This window comes from Pogoniulus pusillus, chromosome 42 (genome assembly GCF_015220805.1).
Source record: "Pogoniulus pusillus isolate bPogPus1 chromosome 42, bPogPus1.pri, whole genome shotgun sequence".
Taxonomy (NCBI): domain Eukaryota; kingdom Metazoa; phylum Chordata; class Aves; order Piciformes; family Lybiidae; genus Pogoniulus; species Pogoniulus pusillus.
Genome location: NC_087305.1, coordinates 681143 through 698907, shown reverse-complemented (window position 1 = coordinate 698907; position 17765 = coordinate 681143). Strand labels below are relative to the sequence as shown.

Here is a 17765-nt window from a genome sequence, read left to right as displayed (position 1 = left end):
GGGCAGCTTTAGAATCACAGAACCAAGCAGGTTGGAAGAGACCTCCAGGCTCATCCAGCCCAACCTAGCACCCAGCCCTGGCCAACCAACCAGTCCATGGCACTGAGTGCCCCAGCCAGGCTTTTCCAACCTTGTCCAGCCCTCCCCACACACACGCTCAGCATGGACACCCCCAGCTAGAGCAGGTTGCTCAGAGCTCCATCAAGTTTGACTTTGAATGTCTCCAGGGATGGAGCCTCCACCACCTCCCCGGGCAGCCTGTGCCAGGCTCTCACTCATGGTGCACAACTTCCTCCTGGTTTCCAACCTAACCCTGCCCTGCTCCAGTTCCAAACCACTGCCCCTTGTCCTATCCCCACAGCCCCTTCTGAGCAGTCCCTCCCCAGCCTGCCTGCAGCTCCCCTGCAGATACTGAAACACAGCTCTGAGCTCTCCCTGGAGCCTTCTCCCTCCAGACTGAACAGCCCCAACAGTCTCAGCCTGTCCCCACAGCAGAGGTGCTGCAGCCCTCTGAGCATCTCGGTGGCCTCCTCTGGACCTGTTCCAGCAGGTCCTTCTTGTGTGTTTGGGCAAGCAGAGCTGGACCCAGTACTCCTGGTGAGGTCCCACCAGAGCAGAGGGGCAGACTCACCTCTCTCACTTGGCAAGCTCCCATGTTCCAGAGGGCTCCTGCCTGTGGTGTGCAGCTGCCAGGGCTCAGCTGCTGAGCAGCAGCTCACCCACGTGTGGCAGCCTCGAGTGAAGGGGGCGAGGAGCTGACTGAGCTCCACTCTGAGAGAGCAGCTCCCATGCAGGGGTGTGGGGAGGAGCTGAGCTAATCCAGCTCCATGCAGGTGTTCCACGTGGGAAAGAAAGTGTGGGAGTTTGGGAGCTCCCTCCCCAGAGTAACTCAGCCAGATGGAAGCTAAGGAAGGAAGGAAGCAAAATCTACAGCATGGCACAACTGACAAGCAGCTATGCACAACATGTCCATGTGCTTGCAACTCTGTACAGCCACAGAATCACAGAGGGCTTCAGGCTGGAAGGGACACCAAAGCTCAGCCAGTGCCAAGCCCCCTGGCACAGGCAGGGACACCTCCTGCTAGAACAGGTTGCTCAAGACCTCATCCAACCTGGTCCTCAACACCTCCAGGGAGGTCGTGGAGCACAGAAGCACAGAATGGGATCTTTGATCACATTGAGTGCTTCTGTGCTCCACGACCTCCCTGGGAAATCTGTGCCAGGGCCTCACCACCCTCAGCCTGTGCCAGGGTCACACCACCCTCCTCTGCCAGTCTCTCACCACCCTCACTCTAAAGAACTTCTTCCTCACATCCACTCTCAACCTCCCCTCTGCCACTTCAAACCCATTCCTCCTCCTCCTGTCATTCCCAGACCTTGTCCATATTCCCTCCCCAGTCCTCCTGGAGCCCCCTGCAGATCCTGCAAGGCCACTCCAAGCTCTCCTGGAAGCCTCCAGGCTGCACAGCCCCAACTCTCTCAGCCTGTGCTCAGAGCAGAGCTGCTGCAGCCCTCTCAGCACCTTGGTGGCCTCTTCTGGACTGGCTCCAACACTTCCATGTCCTGCTTGTGCTGGGGGCTGCAGAACTGCACCCAGGACTGCAGGTGGGGGCTGACAAGGAAAGAGAATCAGATCAGGTTGCACAGTTGCAGGCAGAGACTGACTGACTTTTGTTTTTTCCCTTCCATTTCTTGTTCCAATGACCCTCAGAAGAGCCAAAGGGTGTCACAGGCATCACTCTTACAATCTCTCCACAGCCAACGATCTCATTTCTCTCATTCACATACTGCAATGAGCCTCCGAGCAGACACCTCCAGGCAAGCAGGAGCCAGGCTCTGCTGATGCCCTCTGTGTGGGAGGGGTGGGGGGGTGGTGTCTAACGCCCTGCTGTGGTGCTCCTGCCCTCACCAGGCATGACCACTGTGCCCCTGTTGTCTCCAACCTCCCGCAGAGCCAACGAGGAGATCGCTCAGGTGCGCACCAAGGCCAAGGCGGAGAGCGCGGCGCTGCACGCGGGGCTGCGCAAGGAGCAGATGAAGGTCGAGTCCCTGGAGAGAGCCCTCCAGCAGAAGGTAGCTGCTGCCCTGCAGCCTTGTTGTGCTGTAGCTGCTGCCCTGCAGCCTTACTCTGCTGCAGCTGCTGTCCTGCAGCCTTGCTCGGCTGTAGCTGCTGCCCTGCAGCCTTGCTCTGCTGTAGCTGCTGCCCTGCAGCCTTACTCTGCTGCAGCTGCTGCCCTGCAGCCTTGCTCGGCTGTAGCTGCTGCCCTGCATCCTTGCTCGGCTGTAGCTGCTGCCCTGCAGCCTTACTCTGCTGCAGCTGCTGCCCTGCAGCCTTGCTGTGCTGTAGCTGCTGCCCTGCAGCCTTGCTGTGCTGTAGCTGCTGCCCTGCAGCCTTGCTGTGCTGTAGCTGCTGCCCTGCAGCCTTACTCTGCTGCAGCTGCTGCCCTGCAGCCTTGCTGTGCTGCAGCTGCTGCCCTGCAGCCTTGCTCTGCTGTAGCTGCTGCCCTGCAGCCTTGCTGTGCTGTAGCTGCTGCCCTGCAGCCTTGCTCGGCTGTAGCTGCTGCCCTGCATCCTTGCTCGGCTGTAGCTGCTGCCCTGCAGCCTTACTCTGCTGTAGCTGCTGCCCTGCAGCCTTGCTCGGCTGTAGCTGCTGCCCTGCAGCCTTACTCTGCTGCAGCTGCTGTCCTGCAGCCTTGCTCGGCTGTAGCTGCTGCCCTGCAGCCTTGCTGTGCTGCAGCTGCTGTCCTGCAGCCTTGCTGTGCTGTAGCTGCTGCCCTGCAGCCTTGCTCTGCTGTAGCTGCTGCCCTGCAGCCTTGCTCTGCTGTAGCTGCTGCCCTGCAGCCTTACTCTGCTGCAGCTGCTGCCCTGCAGCCTTGCTGTGCTGCAGCTGCTGCCCTGCAGCCTTGCTCGGCTGTAGCTGCTGCCCTGCAGCCTTACTCTGCTGCAGCTGCTGCCCTGCAGCCTTGCTGTGCTGTAGCTGCTGCCCTGCAGCCTTGCTGTGCTGCAGCTGCTGCCCTGCAGCCTTGCTGTGCTGTAGCTGCTGCCCTGCAGCCTTGCTGTGCTGCAGCTGCTGTCCTGCAGCCTTACTCTGCTGCAGCTGCTGTCCTGCAGCCTTGCTGTGCTGTAGCTGCTGCCCTGCAGCCTTACTCTGCTGTAGCTGCTGCCCTGCAGCCTTGCTCTGCTGTAGCTGCTGCCCTGCAGCCTTGCTCGGCTGTAGCTGCTGCTCTGCAGCCTTGCTGTGCTATAGGTGCTGCCCTGCAGCCTTACTCTGCTGCAGCTGCTGTCCTGCAGCCTTACTCTGCTGCAGCTGCTGTCCTGCAGCCTTACTCTGCTGCAGCTGCTGTCCTGCAGCCTTACTCTGCTGCAGCTGCTGTCCTGCAGCCTTACTCTGCTGTAGCTGCTGCCCTGCAGCCTTGCTGTGCTGTAGCTGCTGCCCCTCAGCCTTGCTGTGCTGTAGGTGCTGCCCTGCAGCCTTGCTGTGCTGTAGCTGCTGCCCTGCAGCCTTGCTGTGCTGTAGCTGCTGCCCTTCAGCCTTGCTGTGCTGTAGCTGCTGCCTTGCAGCCTTGCTGTGCTGTAGCTGCTGCCCTGCAGCCTTGCTCTGCTGTAGCTGCTGCCCTGCAGCCTTGCTCTGCTGTAGCTGCTGCCCTGCAGCCTTGCTCTGCTGTAGCTGCTGCCCTGCAGCCTTGCCCTGCATTTCACAGAGTCACAGAAGGGATCAGAAGGGACTTCTGGAGAGCATAGAATTGTAGAAGGGTTTAGGCTGGCAGGGGCTGCAAAGCTCAGCCAGTGCCAACCCCCTCTGCCATAGGCTGGGACACCTCCCATTAGAACAGGTTGCTCAAGGCCTCATCCAACCTGGTCCTGAACCTCTCCAGGGAGCTTGTGGAGCACAGAAGCACAGAATGGGATCTTTGATCACATTGGGTGCTTCTGTGCTCCACAACCTCCCTGGGAAACCTGTGCCAGGGTCTCAGCACCCTCAACCTGTGCCAGGGTCTCACCACCCTCACTGCCAACAACTTCCTCCTCACATCCACTTTCAGTCTCCCCTCTGCCACTTCAAACCCATTCCTTCTCCTCCTGCCATTCCCAGACCTTGTCCATATTCCCTCCCCAGCCCTCCTGCAGCTCCCTTCAGCTCCTGCAAGGCCACTCCAAGCTCTCCTGGAAGCCTTCTCCTCTGCAGGCTGCACAGCCCCAACTCTCTCAGCCTGTGCTCAGAGCAGAGCTGCTGCAGCCCTCTCAGCATCTTGGTGGCCTCCTCTGGAATCTGTGTTAGGGCTTGGAAGGGACTTCTGGAGATCATTGAGTCCAAACTGCCCCCTCCTGCCTAAGCAGGGTCACCCGGGGCAGGTCACACAGGAATTCATCCAGGAGGGCTTTGAAGGTCTCCAGAGAAGGAGACTCCACAACCTCTCTGGGCAGGCTGCTGCCGGCCCCCAGCACCCTGACAGCAAAGAAGTTTCTCCTGACGTTGAGGTGGAACTTCCTATGTGCAAGTTTGTGCCCAAAGTGCTCCATGGTGCTGCCCTGGGCATCCCACTGGTGCTGGAGGTATCCTCCAGTGGTCTGGCCTGGAGGTGGGGGCGTGGGGGGGTGGGTTTGGGGTAACTCTTTGGCTTGCTGTCTGTTGTTCAAACGTTTGAGGAAGGAGATGGAAGCTCTGCCCAGGCATTGCTGTGGCCACAGGCAGTGGCATGGCTGCTGGCTCAGGGCTGCCTTGGAGCACGGGCACAGCCTGCAGGGCTGCAGTGAGTCTCTTCAGCACTGGGGGTCTGCTGAGGATGAGGAGGGGGTGAGCCCAGGGGTCCTCACGGCGCTCGGGCGATGCACAGAGGAAGCTTTCACCGGGGCGGGCACAGGATCTGGCTGCCCCTTGCTGCATTGGCAGATGGGCCTGGATGTTATCCCCCACCTGTGCCCACCCACGGGGGGTGCCCTCAAGGTCTGCTTCTCTTCCAGAACCAGGAGATCGAGGAGCTGACCAAGATCTGCGACGAGCTGATCGCCAAGCTGGGGAAGGCAGACTGAGCCTGGCCGCCCCTCGCCCAGCACTCTGCACTTGGCTGCTTTCCTCCTCACGTCGAGCACTTTGCCTTATCCCCCTGGACCCCCCTGGCAGAGCAGCACCCACCTCCAGCTGCCAGCTCTGCCTGGCTGCTGGACCCCATGGTCCCTGTGCCACGTTGCCCCCATCCCTGTCCCCCACGGACCCCAGGGCTGGGCTGCCTGTGGCCAGGCTGGGTCTGTGTGCCCCCCCTGGGGTCTGCATGAGTGCCACCTCTCAGCTGTGGCTCCTGCAGGATCCTTGAGGCTGCCTTTGGGAGGCTTTGGGGGGGAGATATCACCTGTGTGAACCTAGTGCCAATACCCTGTGTGCCCTTCTGGCAAGGCTGTGGCATGTGGCAGCCTTGCCCGGTGAGCGGCGCCGCGGGCGCAGTGCTTGGCATCCAGGAGCAGCAGCTGGTGCCATGGGGGTGCCCTGAATTTGGTGTGGTTCAGAGTGTGGTGAGGGGCATGGAACGGGTGTGCCATGGGCACTGCCCCTTGGGGTTGGTGCAGAAGCATCCCACCCTGCAGCAGGCAAGTGGCTGGGACTGGGCAGTAGCTGCACCGGTGGAGGATTCTCTGCTGCCACCTGCAAGGGGTGGCTGTGAGGTGCCAGGGAAGGGCATTTGCTGCCAGCTGGGCTGTTTCCCACCCAGCCCACCCAAGACTTTCACAAACCTTTTTGCTGCTACCTTTTTTGTAAGAGAATGGAGCTGTTCCCCTCCTTCTATTTTCGACCTCCCCCCCCCCCGAGCTGAGCTTGCAGTGCCAACTTCTGTTGAACTCAGAGCCAGTCCCCTGAGAGATATTTTATTAGCTACAGGATGTACAGAGAGAGTTTATGATGTGCTTAAGCAGGCAGAGATGCTGGCAGCCTGCTCCTGGCACACAGAGCCCAGGCCTCTCTGCTGTGCTCCCACTCAGCCCTCTGGGTGTTCTGGGGGGGCAGCTGATGGCTGGCACCACTGTGGCTGTGTGCAGAGCAATCCCCTCACAGGAAGGAAAAAACCTTCCTCCCCCACACACACTTTTTGTTCTCTTTCCTTTGTCCTCCCCACACCTCCCTCCTGGGGCTGGTAGAGGAGTCCCTGGCAGGTGATCCGCAGAGGCTGTCTGGGGAGTCAGAAGTCCAGCCCCAGCCCAGCAGAGCTGAGTCCCCTCCCCCCACCTCACCCCACCTCACCAGCCTTTGGGGTTTTGCAGACCCCAGCACCACTCTGCTCTTCTCCAGTGTTCTCCTGCTCCAGCACAGCATTCCTGCCTGGATGGGAGTGACCTTCCCTGGCTCCAGCCGCTGGGGTGCAGCAGGGTGGTGGGAGCAGGCAGTGACCCCGAGCAGGTGCTGCTCCTTCTGAGGCTCTGTCTGGGTAAATCACAGCCCTCAAGACGCAGAGATTTGGTAGGGAGTTGGATTTGTCTCTTTGCAGCCCTCTGGAAATTGAAGGGAGCAGATCAGCAGCGCTGCACAGAGCTCCTGGAGCTCAGGAGGACTTCATCTGGGGCTGCATTCGGCTTTGCTGTCATGCCCAGAGCAGCAGCTGAGGGCCCAGCATGAGGGCTGGTGGAGCTGAAGCACTGAAGGCAGGTCCTGGGTGGGGACCACAGGTCCTGGGGGGGGAGCACAAGTCTTGTGTGAGGAGCACAGATCCTGGGTGGGGAGCACAGGTCCTGGAGGGAGAGCACAGGTCTTGCTGAGGAGCACAGGTCCTGGGCAGGGAGCACAGATCCTCGGGGGGGGGGGAGCACAAGTCTTGTGTGAGGAGCACAGGTCCTGGAGGGGGAGCACAGGTCTTGGGTGAAGAGCACAGGTCCTGGGGGGGGGAAGCACAAGTCTTGGGTGAAGAGCACAGGTCCTGGATGGGGAGCACAGGTCCTGGATGGGGAGCACAGGTCCTGGATGGAAAGCACAGGTCCTGGATGGGGAGCACAGGTCCTGGGTGGTAAGCACAGGTCCTGGGTGGGGGAGAACAGGTCCTTGGAGGGGAACACAGGTCACAGCAGCCTCTCAGCCTCTACCTGAAGTTTGCCCCTCTGAAGAGCAGAGCACCAAGCTCTGGGCTCGCCGGCAGCCTGCCCTGCCTGAGGCTGGTCTCCCTTCAGGGCTGCTCTGGCCCCACAAGTGCCAGTGAATGGCAGAATTCGGCTCTCAGCCCTTGGCAGCTCCCCAGGCCCCTCAGCAGTCTTCCCTTCAGCCAAGAGCAGCTGCTGGGGCAGGCAGGCTGCGTGCAGGGAGCAGCTCCGTGCCAATAACCCACCCTGGCAGCCTCCTCCCCAGTGCCACTGTGGCTGCCTCTCGCCCCAGCCCTGCTGTGTTCCTGGGCCTGACCCTGCTCCTCCAGCCTGGGCAGAGGAACGATTCCTTACCTGCAGTGTGGTTGCAGTGACAAAGCAGAGCTAGAAACAGCTCCCTGCTGGCCCTGCCTCTGTCTGCTGGGGGCTGTGTCCGTGGCTGCCCCCAGGCAGGGCTCCTGCACCTCTGGCTGCTCTCCGGAGCCGGCTGGCACTGCTCACGGCTGGCACGGGGCTGGCAGCATGGGCAGGGCGCAGTGAGTCCCCCTTGTGAAGGCACCAAGGCTCCAGCCAGGACGCGCAGCCAGCAGAGGGAGGCTCCGTGGGTGCCCACGCGTGGCTGTGCCCTCCTCTGGCGGCGCAGCTCCCGCAGCCCTCTGCAGCAGCGGTGGGAGCCTGCCCGCAGCGCTGCTGCTCCCAAGCGCGCACCCCGCAGCAGATGCCCATCCGCGACCGAGTGCCAACGAGAGACCACTCCGAGTGCAGATTGCTTCCACCCATTCCCCTCCCCCCACCCCCCGGCCTGCTGCCTCTAACCCCCGGGCAGGAATCTTCCCTGCAGTGATCGCTTTGTGCCATGTAGCTGCCACCCCCCAGCGGTTTTCTATGCCCAGGAGTTGCCCTTTTCTATGTCAGGTAAATATTTGTAAGAGTTCTACTCACACAGAGGAGATTATTATGATGATTACTAATATATTTTTTTCCCTCCCTCCCCATGGTTCATTGCCTGAATAAAAAACTGTGTTTAGCACTCTTGAAAGGCTCCTGGGGGGGTTGGCAAAGAGCTTGTTGGAGGAGCTGGGGTTAGAGATGGAGGGGATGGGAAGAGAGGATATGGCCTGAAGCGGTGCCAGGGGAAGGTTAGGTGGGAGCTGAGGAAGAACTTCGTTGCTGCAAGAGGGGTCAGGGCTTGGCACAGGCTGCCCAGGGAGGTGGTGGAGTCCTCCCCCCTGCAGGGGCTCAGGAAACCTGTGGCCGTGGCACTCTGGGGGTGGAATCACACTGCAGTGATGCTCCCTGCAAGGTTCTGCTGAAGCAGGGGCCTTGGGCAGGAGGAAGAGCTGAGAGCAGCAGGAAGACCTTGGGCAGTGGGAGCTGGCTTAGTCCCTGTGCTGAGATCAGCTTCCCTGGGCTTGGGTAAATCCCTGGGTGAGGATGGAGAGCTGCCCAGCTGAGGGCTGGCAGAAGGTGAGCTCAGGGATGGCTCTGCCAGCTCCCAGCCCCACACAAGTTTGCAGCCCTTCTCTTGCATCTCTTTTGGTGAGCTGGAGACTTTGGAGGGCTGCAAGCAGCAGGGCAGTGGTTGGTTATTGTCTGGATGGAGCAGATGGGCCTGGACAAGGTCTGTGACAGCCAACCAAGGTCCCATGGCTGGAGATGGTTCCCAAAGCAGGCAGTGGCAGGACGTGAAGCAGAGCCCAGCCCAGCAAGTGTGGGCAGGTCTGGCCACCTCCACCAGCACCAGACCACTGCCAAGAGCAGCCCATGCCCTTGGGGAGCTGCAGCCTGCCCTCCCTCCCCAGCTAAGATGGCATTAGCCAGGGGCTGCAGGGTGTGATCCCCACCCTGCTGAGCAATCACCCAAGCAGATTAGCTGTGAGACCTGGGGACAAAACAGAGGCCACATGCCCTGTGCTGCACACTGCTGGAAATGATCACCCTGAAGACCCTCCTGGCCCTGGCCATCATCACATCCCTGGCTGGAGAAAGTAAGTGTCCTGTAGCTCGTGGCAGGTGCTGTAGCTGCTCCTCTGCTTGCTGCCTCCATCCTTCCACCTGCCCCTGCTGTGCCCCTGCCTGTCACTGCTCCCATCCCTGCAGAAAAAGAGGATATTTAGGTGGGACAGTGGCTGTGGCCTCACCCGGGGGGGGACCTGCCCCTCAGCCTCTCTCTGCTGCTGGCACAAAGCACAGATGTGCAGTGCCAGTGGGGACCACGCAGCCTCCACCCCTGACGGAGCCAAGGACAGACCTCAGCCAAGGACTGACCTAAGCCAAAGAGGAGCAGCCTGGCACCACCAGGGCAGGGCTTTCCCAGCTCAGACTTGCTTCCTCAAATGCAGAACCACAAAAAAAAAGCTGCCTGGGAGGGCAGGGGGTGGTTGTGCTGCCCAGCAGTGCCACAAAGCCTGGCCAGATCAGGATAGCTTTGGGATCTTTGGATGAGGGAAGACGAACTTCAGACTGGCTTTAGCTGATGGTAAATCACAGCTCACAGATGTCAGGGGTTGGAAGGGACCCAGAGAGCTCATCCAGTCCAAGCCCCTGCCAGAGCAGGACCATCCAAGCTAGCTCAGGGCACACAGAACACATCCAGACAGGCCTGCAAAGGCTCCACACAAGGAGACTCCACAACCTCTCTGGGCAGCCTGTGCCAGGCTCTGGGACCCTTCCAGGCAAGAAGTTCTCCTTGTGCTGAGCTGCAACCTCCTGTGCTGCATCTTCCATCCACTGCTGCTGCTCCTGTCCCAGGGAGCAGTGAGCAGAGCCTGTCCCCCCCTCCTGACCCCCAGCCCTCAGAGAGTTACAGACATTGATTAGATCCTCTCTCAGTCTTCTCTTCTGCAGCCTAAGCAGCCCCAGGTCCCTCAGCCTCTCCTCACCACGCACTGCTCCAGTCCCCTCATCATCCTCGGAGCCATTTGCTGGACTCTCCAGCAGATCCCTGTCCCTCTCAAATAAAAGGCTGTGCCATGCTGCAAAGAGCCACAAAGGAGAGGCAGGACACAAGTGACCCCAGAGGGGGGGTAACGGCAGGGGGTTCCTGGCCCCAGGAAATCCCAGTTCCCCCCAGCCCTCTCTTTATCTCCTTCCCCACGCTACGAAGCTCTGTCCTGCAAGCCCCACGCTGAGGACCAGGAGCCAGGTCCCACTTGCCACGAGAGGGCTCTGCTCAGCCACCACAGCAGCACTTCCATCCCAACAGCATCACCATCAGAGGCAGGCAGCAGCAGGGTCTGCGGGCCTGGGGGGGTTAAGGAGGGATTTGTCTGCAGAAATCTTAACCAGGGCTGTAAGTTCAAGTCTCTTTTTGCCACGGACACGATTGTGACACTTCCACCTTTGCTCAGCTGCTCCCCAGACTGAGCTGGCACCTCTGGCAGGGTGCATTTTGCCCTCCTGAAGGGTCAGCTCAGCTCTTTCCCCTGTTACCAGCTTTGTGCAGCATGTAGCAGAGGCCAGGGGCTGGGGATTATCTGACCTGCCTGTGGCCTCCTTGGGGGGTGGTTTGGAGATGACTTATTCCTCCCTCCAGCACACAGAGAAGCTTTGCTGCCTGTCACTGCAGTGTCCCCTGTGCTGGGAGTCACCAGTGGCCATAGAAGCACAGAATGCTTTGAGCTGGAAGAGACCTTCAAGACCATCCAGTGCCAAGCCCCTGCCATGGGCAGGGACACCTCCCACAGCACAGGATGCTCAGGGCCTCATCCAGCCTTGAACACCCCCAGGGAGGTTGTGGAGCACAGAATCACAGAATGTGATCTCTGATGAGAGCTCTGATCTCACATTCTGTGCTTCTGTGCTCCACAGCCTCCCTGGGCAGCCTGTGCCAGGCTCTCCCCATCCTCCCTCTCAACAATCTCTCCCTCATCTCCACTCTCACTCTCCCCTCTGCCAGCTCAAAGCCATTGTCCCTCAGCGTGGTGCTCCCAACCCTTGTCCAAAGTCCCTCCACAGCTCTCTTGTAGTCCCTTCAGGCACTGGAAGGCTGCTCTGAGGTCTCCCTGGAGCCTTCTCCAGGCTGAACAGCCCCAACTCTCTCAGCCTAGTCCCAGAGGAGAGGTGCTTCAGCCTTTGGTCATCTTCATGGCCTCCTCTGGAGCCTCTCCAGCAGCTCCAGGCCCTTCTTGTGCTGGAGGCAGTGCTGCAGGTGGGGGCTGAGCAGAGCAGAGGGGCAGAATCCCCTCCCTGTGCTGCTGCTCTCCCTACTCTGCCTGCAGCCAGCACAGGCTGGCTCTGGGCTGCCAGCGACCAGTGCTGGCTCCTGGGCAATCTGTCCCCACCTGGCACCCCCAAGGCCTTCTCCTCAAAGCAGCTCCCAGGGAGCAGGGAGCCATGGAGACCCACAGACTGAAAGGGCACTCAGGGCTCTGGAATGTTGTGTTGCTGCCTCTCTCAGCCCTCCTCCTCCTCCTCCTCCTCCTCCTCCTCCTCCTCCTCCTCCTCCTCCTCCTCCTCCTCCTCCTCCTCCTCCTCCTCCTCCTCCTCCTCCTCCTCCTCCTCCTCCTCCTCCTCCTCCTCCTCCTCCTCCTCCTCCTCCTCCTCCTCCTCCTCCTCCTCCTCCTCCTCTCTTTCCCTCGTCCTCCTCCTCCCTCCTCCTCCTCCTGCTCCCTCATCCTCCTCCTCCTCCCTCCTCCTGCTCCCTCCTTCTGCTCCTCCCTCTTCCTCCTCCTTCCTCCTCCTCCTCCTCCTCCTCCTCCTCCTCCTCCTCCTCCTCCTCCTCCCTGTCTCCCTGCAGGTGAAGCACTGAAATGCCACAGGTGTGTTGCATCCAACGAGAACGACTGCAACAAGCAAGGCTCCCACAGCTGCCCCCCGCACGCCGACGCCTGCGCCACCATCACCGCACCCAGTAAGGCCCCTGGCTGCTGGCACTGTGCTGCAGTTTAGGGCTCAGTGCCCCAGCCCATGCCCATGCCCATGCCCATGCCCATGCCCCAGCCCAGGGTCGCCACTGCCAGTGAGCTTCCCCCGAGAATTCCAGTCTAAAGGACGAACAGCTCCAGGGGCTGGGTGCAGAACAATGTCAGCTCAGCTGAGCTCGTCCCCTTGGCCTGCCCAGGGCCCTGCACGGCGGCAGCACAGGGGAGACTGCTCTCTGCCTCCCTCTCTCCCTCCCTCCCTCCCTCCCTCTCTTTCCCTCCCTCTTCCTCTCTTTCCTTCTCTCTTTTTCTCTCTTTCCCTCCCTCTCCCTCTCTTTCCCTCTCTCTCCTCTCCCCATCCCTCTCCCTCCCTCTCCCTCTCTTTCCCTCTCTCTCTCCCCTCTCTCTCTCCCCTCTATCTTTCTCTCCCTCTCTTTCTCTCTCTCTCTTCTTCTCTTTCCCTCTCTCTCTCCTCTCTTTCTCTCTCTCTCTTCCTCTCTTTCCCTCTCTCTCTCCCCTCTATCTCTCCTCTCTTTCTCTCCCTCTCTTTCCCTCTCTCTCTTCCTCTCTTTCCCTCTCTCTCCCTCTCTTTCTCCCTCTCTCCTCTCCCCCCTCTCTCTCACTCCCTCTCCCTCTCTTTCTCTCTCCCTCTCCTCTCTATCTCTCTCTCTTCCTCTCCTTCTCTTTCCCCCTCTCTCTTCCTCTCTCCCTCTCCCCCTCCCCCTCTCTCTCCTTCCCTCTTCCTCTTCCTCCCCCACTCTCTCCTCTCCCTCTGCCCCTCTCTGTCTCTCTCACTCCGTCTCCCTTCTGTTTGGCCTCTGGCTGCTCTATCCCTGCTCCTGACCTTGCACTGCCTGGTTGACTCTCTGCTGTGTTGGCTTTGTAAGGCACAGGGGGAGGGCTGGTGAGGTGGCTGTATCGCAGCTCTTTGTCTCCAGGGGGTGGGAGGGAGCTGCAATATTGCACCAGGCAGGGCTGTGCTGCTGCTGAACTGCCCACGTAGCTCAATCTACCTTTCATACTTGGGCATTTAGCCCACTTCTGTAAATGCAATTTAATTCAGCTGCCAGAATTCTGAACGTGGCAAACCTACTCCAGAGCATTAAATTTCCACCTCTGTTGGGGAGCAACTGGAGGGGTTGTGGTGGAACCAGAGAGGCTACTGGAGAAGAGAGGGGCTGGGGTGGAAGCAAAGGGGGTAAGAGACCAGAGGCTGGGGAGAAGCAGAGGACCTGCAGGGGCAGAGCAGGAGCTTGGGTGGAAGCAAAGGGGGTAAGAGAGCAGAGGCTGAGGAGAAGCAGAGGACCTGCAGGGGCAGAGCAGGAGCTGGGGTGGAAGCAAAGGGGATAAGAGAGCAGAGGCTGAGGAGAAGCAGAGGACCTGCAGGGGCAGAGCAGGAGCTGGCTCCCGCTTGTCCCCAGCGCTGCTGCGGTGTGTGCCTGATCTCCGCCTTGCTCGTCCCTTTTCCTTGCAGACAGCGTCGTTAAGTCTTGCTCCTACAAGTCCTTCTGCGACCAGGCTCGGCGCAGCGGCTCCGGCGCCGCCACCCTGCGGTGCTGCTTCAGTGACGACTGCAACGGACCCCCGCGGGGGTCCCGCAGCGGCGCGGGGGTCCCACCGCAGCACCTCCCCGGTCTGCTGGCTGCTGCGCTGGCCGGGAGCCTGCTGCTGAGCTGGCTCTGAAGGTGCCGGGCAAGGGGCAGCCAGCCTGGCACAGCTGCAGTAGCCTACGGATGCAGGTTCGCTTGCACCTCTGCGAGGGAGAGGCTGAGCTACCATCAAATAAACGCTGCCCACCGACACCTGGCACAGCTGCTGCCTCTTCTTTACAGGGAAACCACAACCTGGGGGCTCTGAACCATGCCAAAAGGTTTTCTTCTCCAAAATGACTCTCACAGCCTGTCCCAGGGCAGTGGTGGAGTCCCCATCCCTGGAGGGGTTTCAAAGCTGTGGTGCTGAGGGCCATGGTTTGGTGGTGCCCCTGGGTTGGACTGGATGAGCTGAAAGGTCTCCTCCAGCCAAAGTGCTTCTGTGAAACTGGTCTGGCTTCCCAGTGTTCCCCATGGGGAAAGGAGCTCATCCTTGCATGGGCTTTGCCCAGACAGAGCCTGGGGGAGCTGGGACAGAGCCACCCCCTCGGCATGCTGCCCCTGCTGAGATGCTTCTGGGCTGCTGTGTGCGACGCTGAGATCCACAGCTGAGGGGAGAGGTTTCTGTCCCTCCCCTGGCTGCTATGAGCATGCTTAGTGTGCAGCTCTGCACTGCTTGGTGGCAGGAAACCACCCCCTGGGACCCCCTGGCCTCTTCAGCAAGCCCTGCCTGTCACCACCACCACCTCTGTGAGGTCTTTCTTCTCTTCCCACCACTGTTCCTCCCTCTGAGCCCCTGCTGATGAGGTGTGTCCTGCAGGAGCCCCTTGTTCCTGCCTGCTAAAGGCTGACTATTAGAAGCCCACTGGCAGCCCCCAGCCCCCCCAGGGCTGCAGGCACCCCAGGAGACTGGGCAGTCTAAGAAGAGAGGTGTCTGAGGTAAGGAGGAGATGAAGTGTGGGAGGCTGCTGGGGAGGATGCAGGACGTGGAGGTGGGAGACTGTGGCTGACCTGCCCCATGGGAAACTCAGCTGTATTTTGCTGTAGTGGTTATGGGTGTTACCTCCCCCCCCAAGAATTCACCCAGACTAACCTCAGCCAGCTGGGAGTTAAGGGATGAAGCTTTATACTCACAGCTTGGCACAATTCACAAGCAGATATCTGCAATCTGGTGCAGATATTTACAACCATGTGCAAGTTGAAAGTAGTACAGCAAAACAAGACCCCTCCCAGCAGTCAGAGTGCCCAGAAGGGGCTCCCAACAGCCCTTCCACCTTCTTTCCACCCCCTCCCTTATCTCAGAACCTCTCTCACGTGCAGGGTGAGCTGGAAAGGTCAGCATGGGGGGGGGCAGAAGCAGAATGATGAGTTGGAAGATGTGCAGGTTCAGGCAGAAGAGTGAATAGAGCAACAGCCAAGCAGAGACTGCCTCATCTTTCTGTGTGCCCTGGATTTTGGATGTCCCAGCAGAGCAAATGGGTGATGCAGACATCAACTTCTGTTCTTTTCACAGCCAATAATCGAATTTCTCTCATTGAAACATTCCAATTAGCCTCAAACCAGCAGGTTTGGGATGAGAACAAAGCTCCCAAGGCTCACAGAGAGTGGTTGGCACCACTGGTGGGATCCAGGGCCAGGTGGGCAAATAAGAATGAGGAGGAAAGAAAAGAGAATGATGAAGGGAGGAGAGAAACGTGGAGAGGGAATGTGGCTGCAGGGCAGGGCAGCAGAGTGCTGGCTGAAAGTCCCTCACGCCAAGAGAGCTGCTGGGAGTTTCCCTTAGTCATAGCACAAGAGGGGGAAAAAGGGAACAGGTCCTGAAACTGAAAAGAGCAAATTCGACCAGAGAAGAAAGAATTCAGCAAGCTGGGATCCAGCCCTGGGACTGCCTGCTGCAGGATGCTACTGAAACTCAGACCTCGTGGAGTGCTGCAGGATGGTCCTGCCCTTGGGGTCTCGACAACCCCACGAATGCTCCAGGCTGGGGGCAGAGTGGCTGGAAAACACCCAGCAGAAAAGGACCCCGGGGGGTGCTGGTTGGCAGTGGCTGAACAGAAGCCAGGGGGTGCCCAGGTGGCCAAGGAAGCCCCCAGCACCCTGGTGAGACCAAAAAGGTCTCTGGGAATAAAGGAAGAGCAGTGGTGTGACCTGGTGCCGTGTGACTGTGCCCAGGGCAGCCAGAGCTGTGCTGCGGGTCACAAGGGCTGCAAGAGGTGCCCCAGGGCAGACGTGCTCCATGGAACAGTTTAGTCCTTGCACAGCAGGCAGGGATGGGGAGGGGGGAAAGGACAGCAGTTGACAGGGAAAGGGTGGGGAGCTCCAGCAAGAAATGCTGGGAGGGAGCAGAGGAGACACACGTGGGATGGGTGAGGGGTGTGAGTGAGGCTGTGCTGAGGTCCCAGCTCTGGATCTGCTCCGCTGTCGCAGCTGCCTCCCAGTGCGTGTGCTGCTGCCTGCCTGTGCCGACACTGCCCCTGCCCGGAGGGCGAGTCCTGCAGGGGCTTTACCTGCAGGGAGACAGGGAAAAAGGAGGAGGGGTGAGAGAGGCAGCAACACGACATTCCAGTGCCCTGAGTGCCCTTTCTCTCCGTGGGTATCCTCCTCTCAGACCTCCAGAGCCTGGCCATGGACCTGTCCCCCCCAGCAGCGTGGCCAGCCCTGCTCCCAGCAGGAGTGCTCCTTGTCCAGCCTCCTTCTCTGCTGTTTCTATTTAACCCTAAGCCCAACCCAGCTGCTGTGACCTGTGCTCCACTGCTGGTGGTTTTTCACGCCTCAGGCTTTGGTTCCCCTTTAGCACTTTCAGAAGCTCCTCAGTGGGTGCTTGGCAGTTGCAGACCCTGGCTCTGTGGGCGCTTACAGCTGGGTGAGGATGGGCTCAGGGGCTCTGTGCCTGGGGGCAGATGGGCAGTGCCAGGGACAATGCTCCAACTGCACGGAGGCAGGGATGAGCCTTGCCTCAAAGGGTAGTGCCAAATCCTGCTCTGGCACACAGCCAAAGGGGCACCCAGGGTGCAGCCACCCGAGGTGCATCAGCCCCAGGCCCATGTGGCCCTGTGGTGTGCCGCTGGGGCTCTGCAGCAGGGCTGCCAGGAGCTGCAGGGAGAGCTCATCCCTTCTCTTCTCCTGATGTAACTCCAAGTGATGTGGTTTTGGGCTGCAGCCTCTGGGCAGGGCGTGGGGCTGGACTCTGTCCCCCACTGGGGAAACCCTGGAGGGATGGGATCAGGGAGGGAAGCTGCTCCCCTGGCACTGGGCCAGACTGAGGAGAGCAGCCAGCAGGGTGCACTTACTCCACGGTGCCAAACCCTGCCTGTTGAACCAGGGCAGACCAAAAATCCCTCAGGGTCCCACAGGAAATTTCTGGAATGAAACAACTTTTCTGGTGCAAAATGCTGGAGAGGGCCAAAATGTCAGGGAGCAGCACTTGGCCACGACCCAGTGCCTGTGAGAGCAACGCACCCTGAGCACCCTCAGCTGTGCTGGCAGCACCAGGATCAGTTTCACCCACGCTGGGAGAAAGTGCTTTGGACCAGGTGATCTCAGAGGGCTTCTCCAACTGAAACAGCTCTGATTGCCAGGGCAGTCTGAGGCAGCAGCTGTGGGGACCCAGTGCTTGGCCTGGGCAGCAGAGTGGAGTGTTCTCTGCTCCCCAAATCCACAGAATGGTCTGGGTTGGAAGGGAAATCCAAAGTTTATCCAGTCCAACCCCCTCTGCAGTCAGCAAGGACATCTTCAACTAGATCAGGTTGCCCAGAGTCCTGCTGAGCATCACTTTGAGTATCTCCAGGGAGTGGAGCCCAAACCACCTCCATGGGCAACCTGTTCCAGTGCTTCTCCACCCTCATAGAATGATAGAATGGTTTAGGTTGGAAGGGACCTCAAAGCTCAGCCAGTGCCAACCTCCCTGGGAAACCTGTGCCAGGGTCTCACCACCCTCAACCTCTGCCAGTCTCTCACCACCCTCAACCTGTGCCAGACTCTCACCACCCTCACTGCAAACAACTTCTTCCTCACATCCACTTTCAGTCTCCCCTCTGCCACTTCAAACCCATTCCTCCTCCTCCTGCCATCCCCAGACCTTGTCCATATTCCCTTCCCAGCCCTCCTGCAGCTCCCTTCAGCTCCTGCAAGGCCACTCCAAGCTCTCCTGGAAGCCTTCTCCTCTGCAGGCTGCACAGCCCCAACTCTCTCAGCCTGTGCTCAGAGCAGAGCTGCTGCAGCCCTCTCAGCATCTTGGTGGCCTCCTCTGGGCTGG

The 17765-nt window shown here is 59.9% G+C and overlaps 1 protein-coding gene across 3 annotated transcripts in view; it reads left to right on the top strand.

Moving 5' to 3' along the window:
• The window catches only part of TACC1 (transforming acidic coiled-coil containing protein 1), a 29986-nt gene extending 21897 nt beyond the window's left edge, over positions 1 to 8089 (top strand). For all 3 annotated transcript variants that reach the window (XM_064175667.1, XM_064175668.1, XM_064175669.1), the window contains 2 exons: positions 1953 to 2073; positions 4963 to 8089. In XM_064175667.1, coding sequence (XP_064031737.1) covers positions 1953 to 2073; positions 4963 to 5031 — 190 coding nt within the window. In that variant the 3' untranslated portion in view covers positions 5032 to 8089. The remainder of the gene's footprint in view (positions 1 to 1952; positions 2074 to 4962) is intronic.
• The last annotated feature ends 9676 nt before the right edge of the window (positions 8090 to 17765 follow it).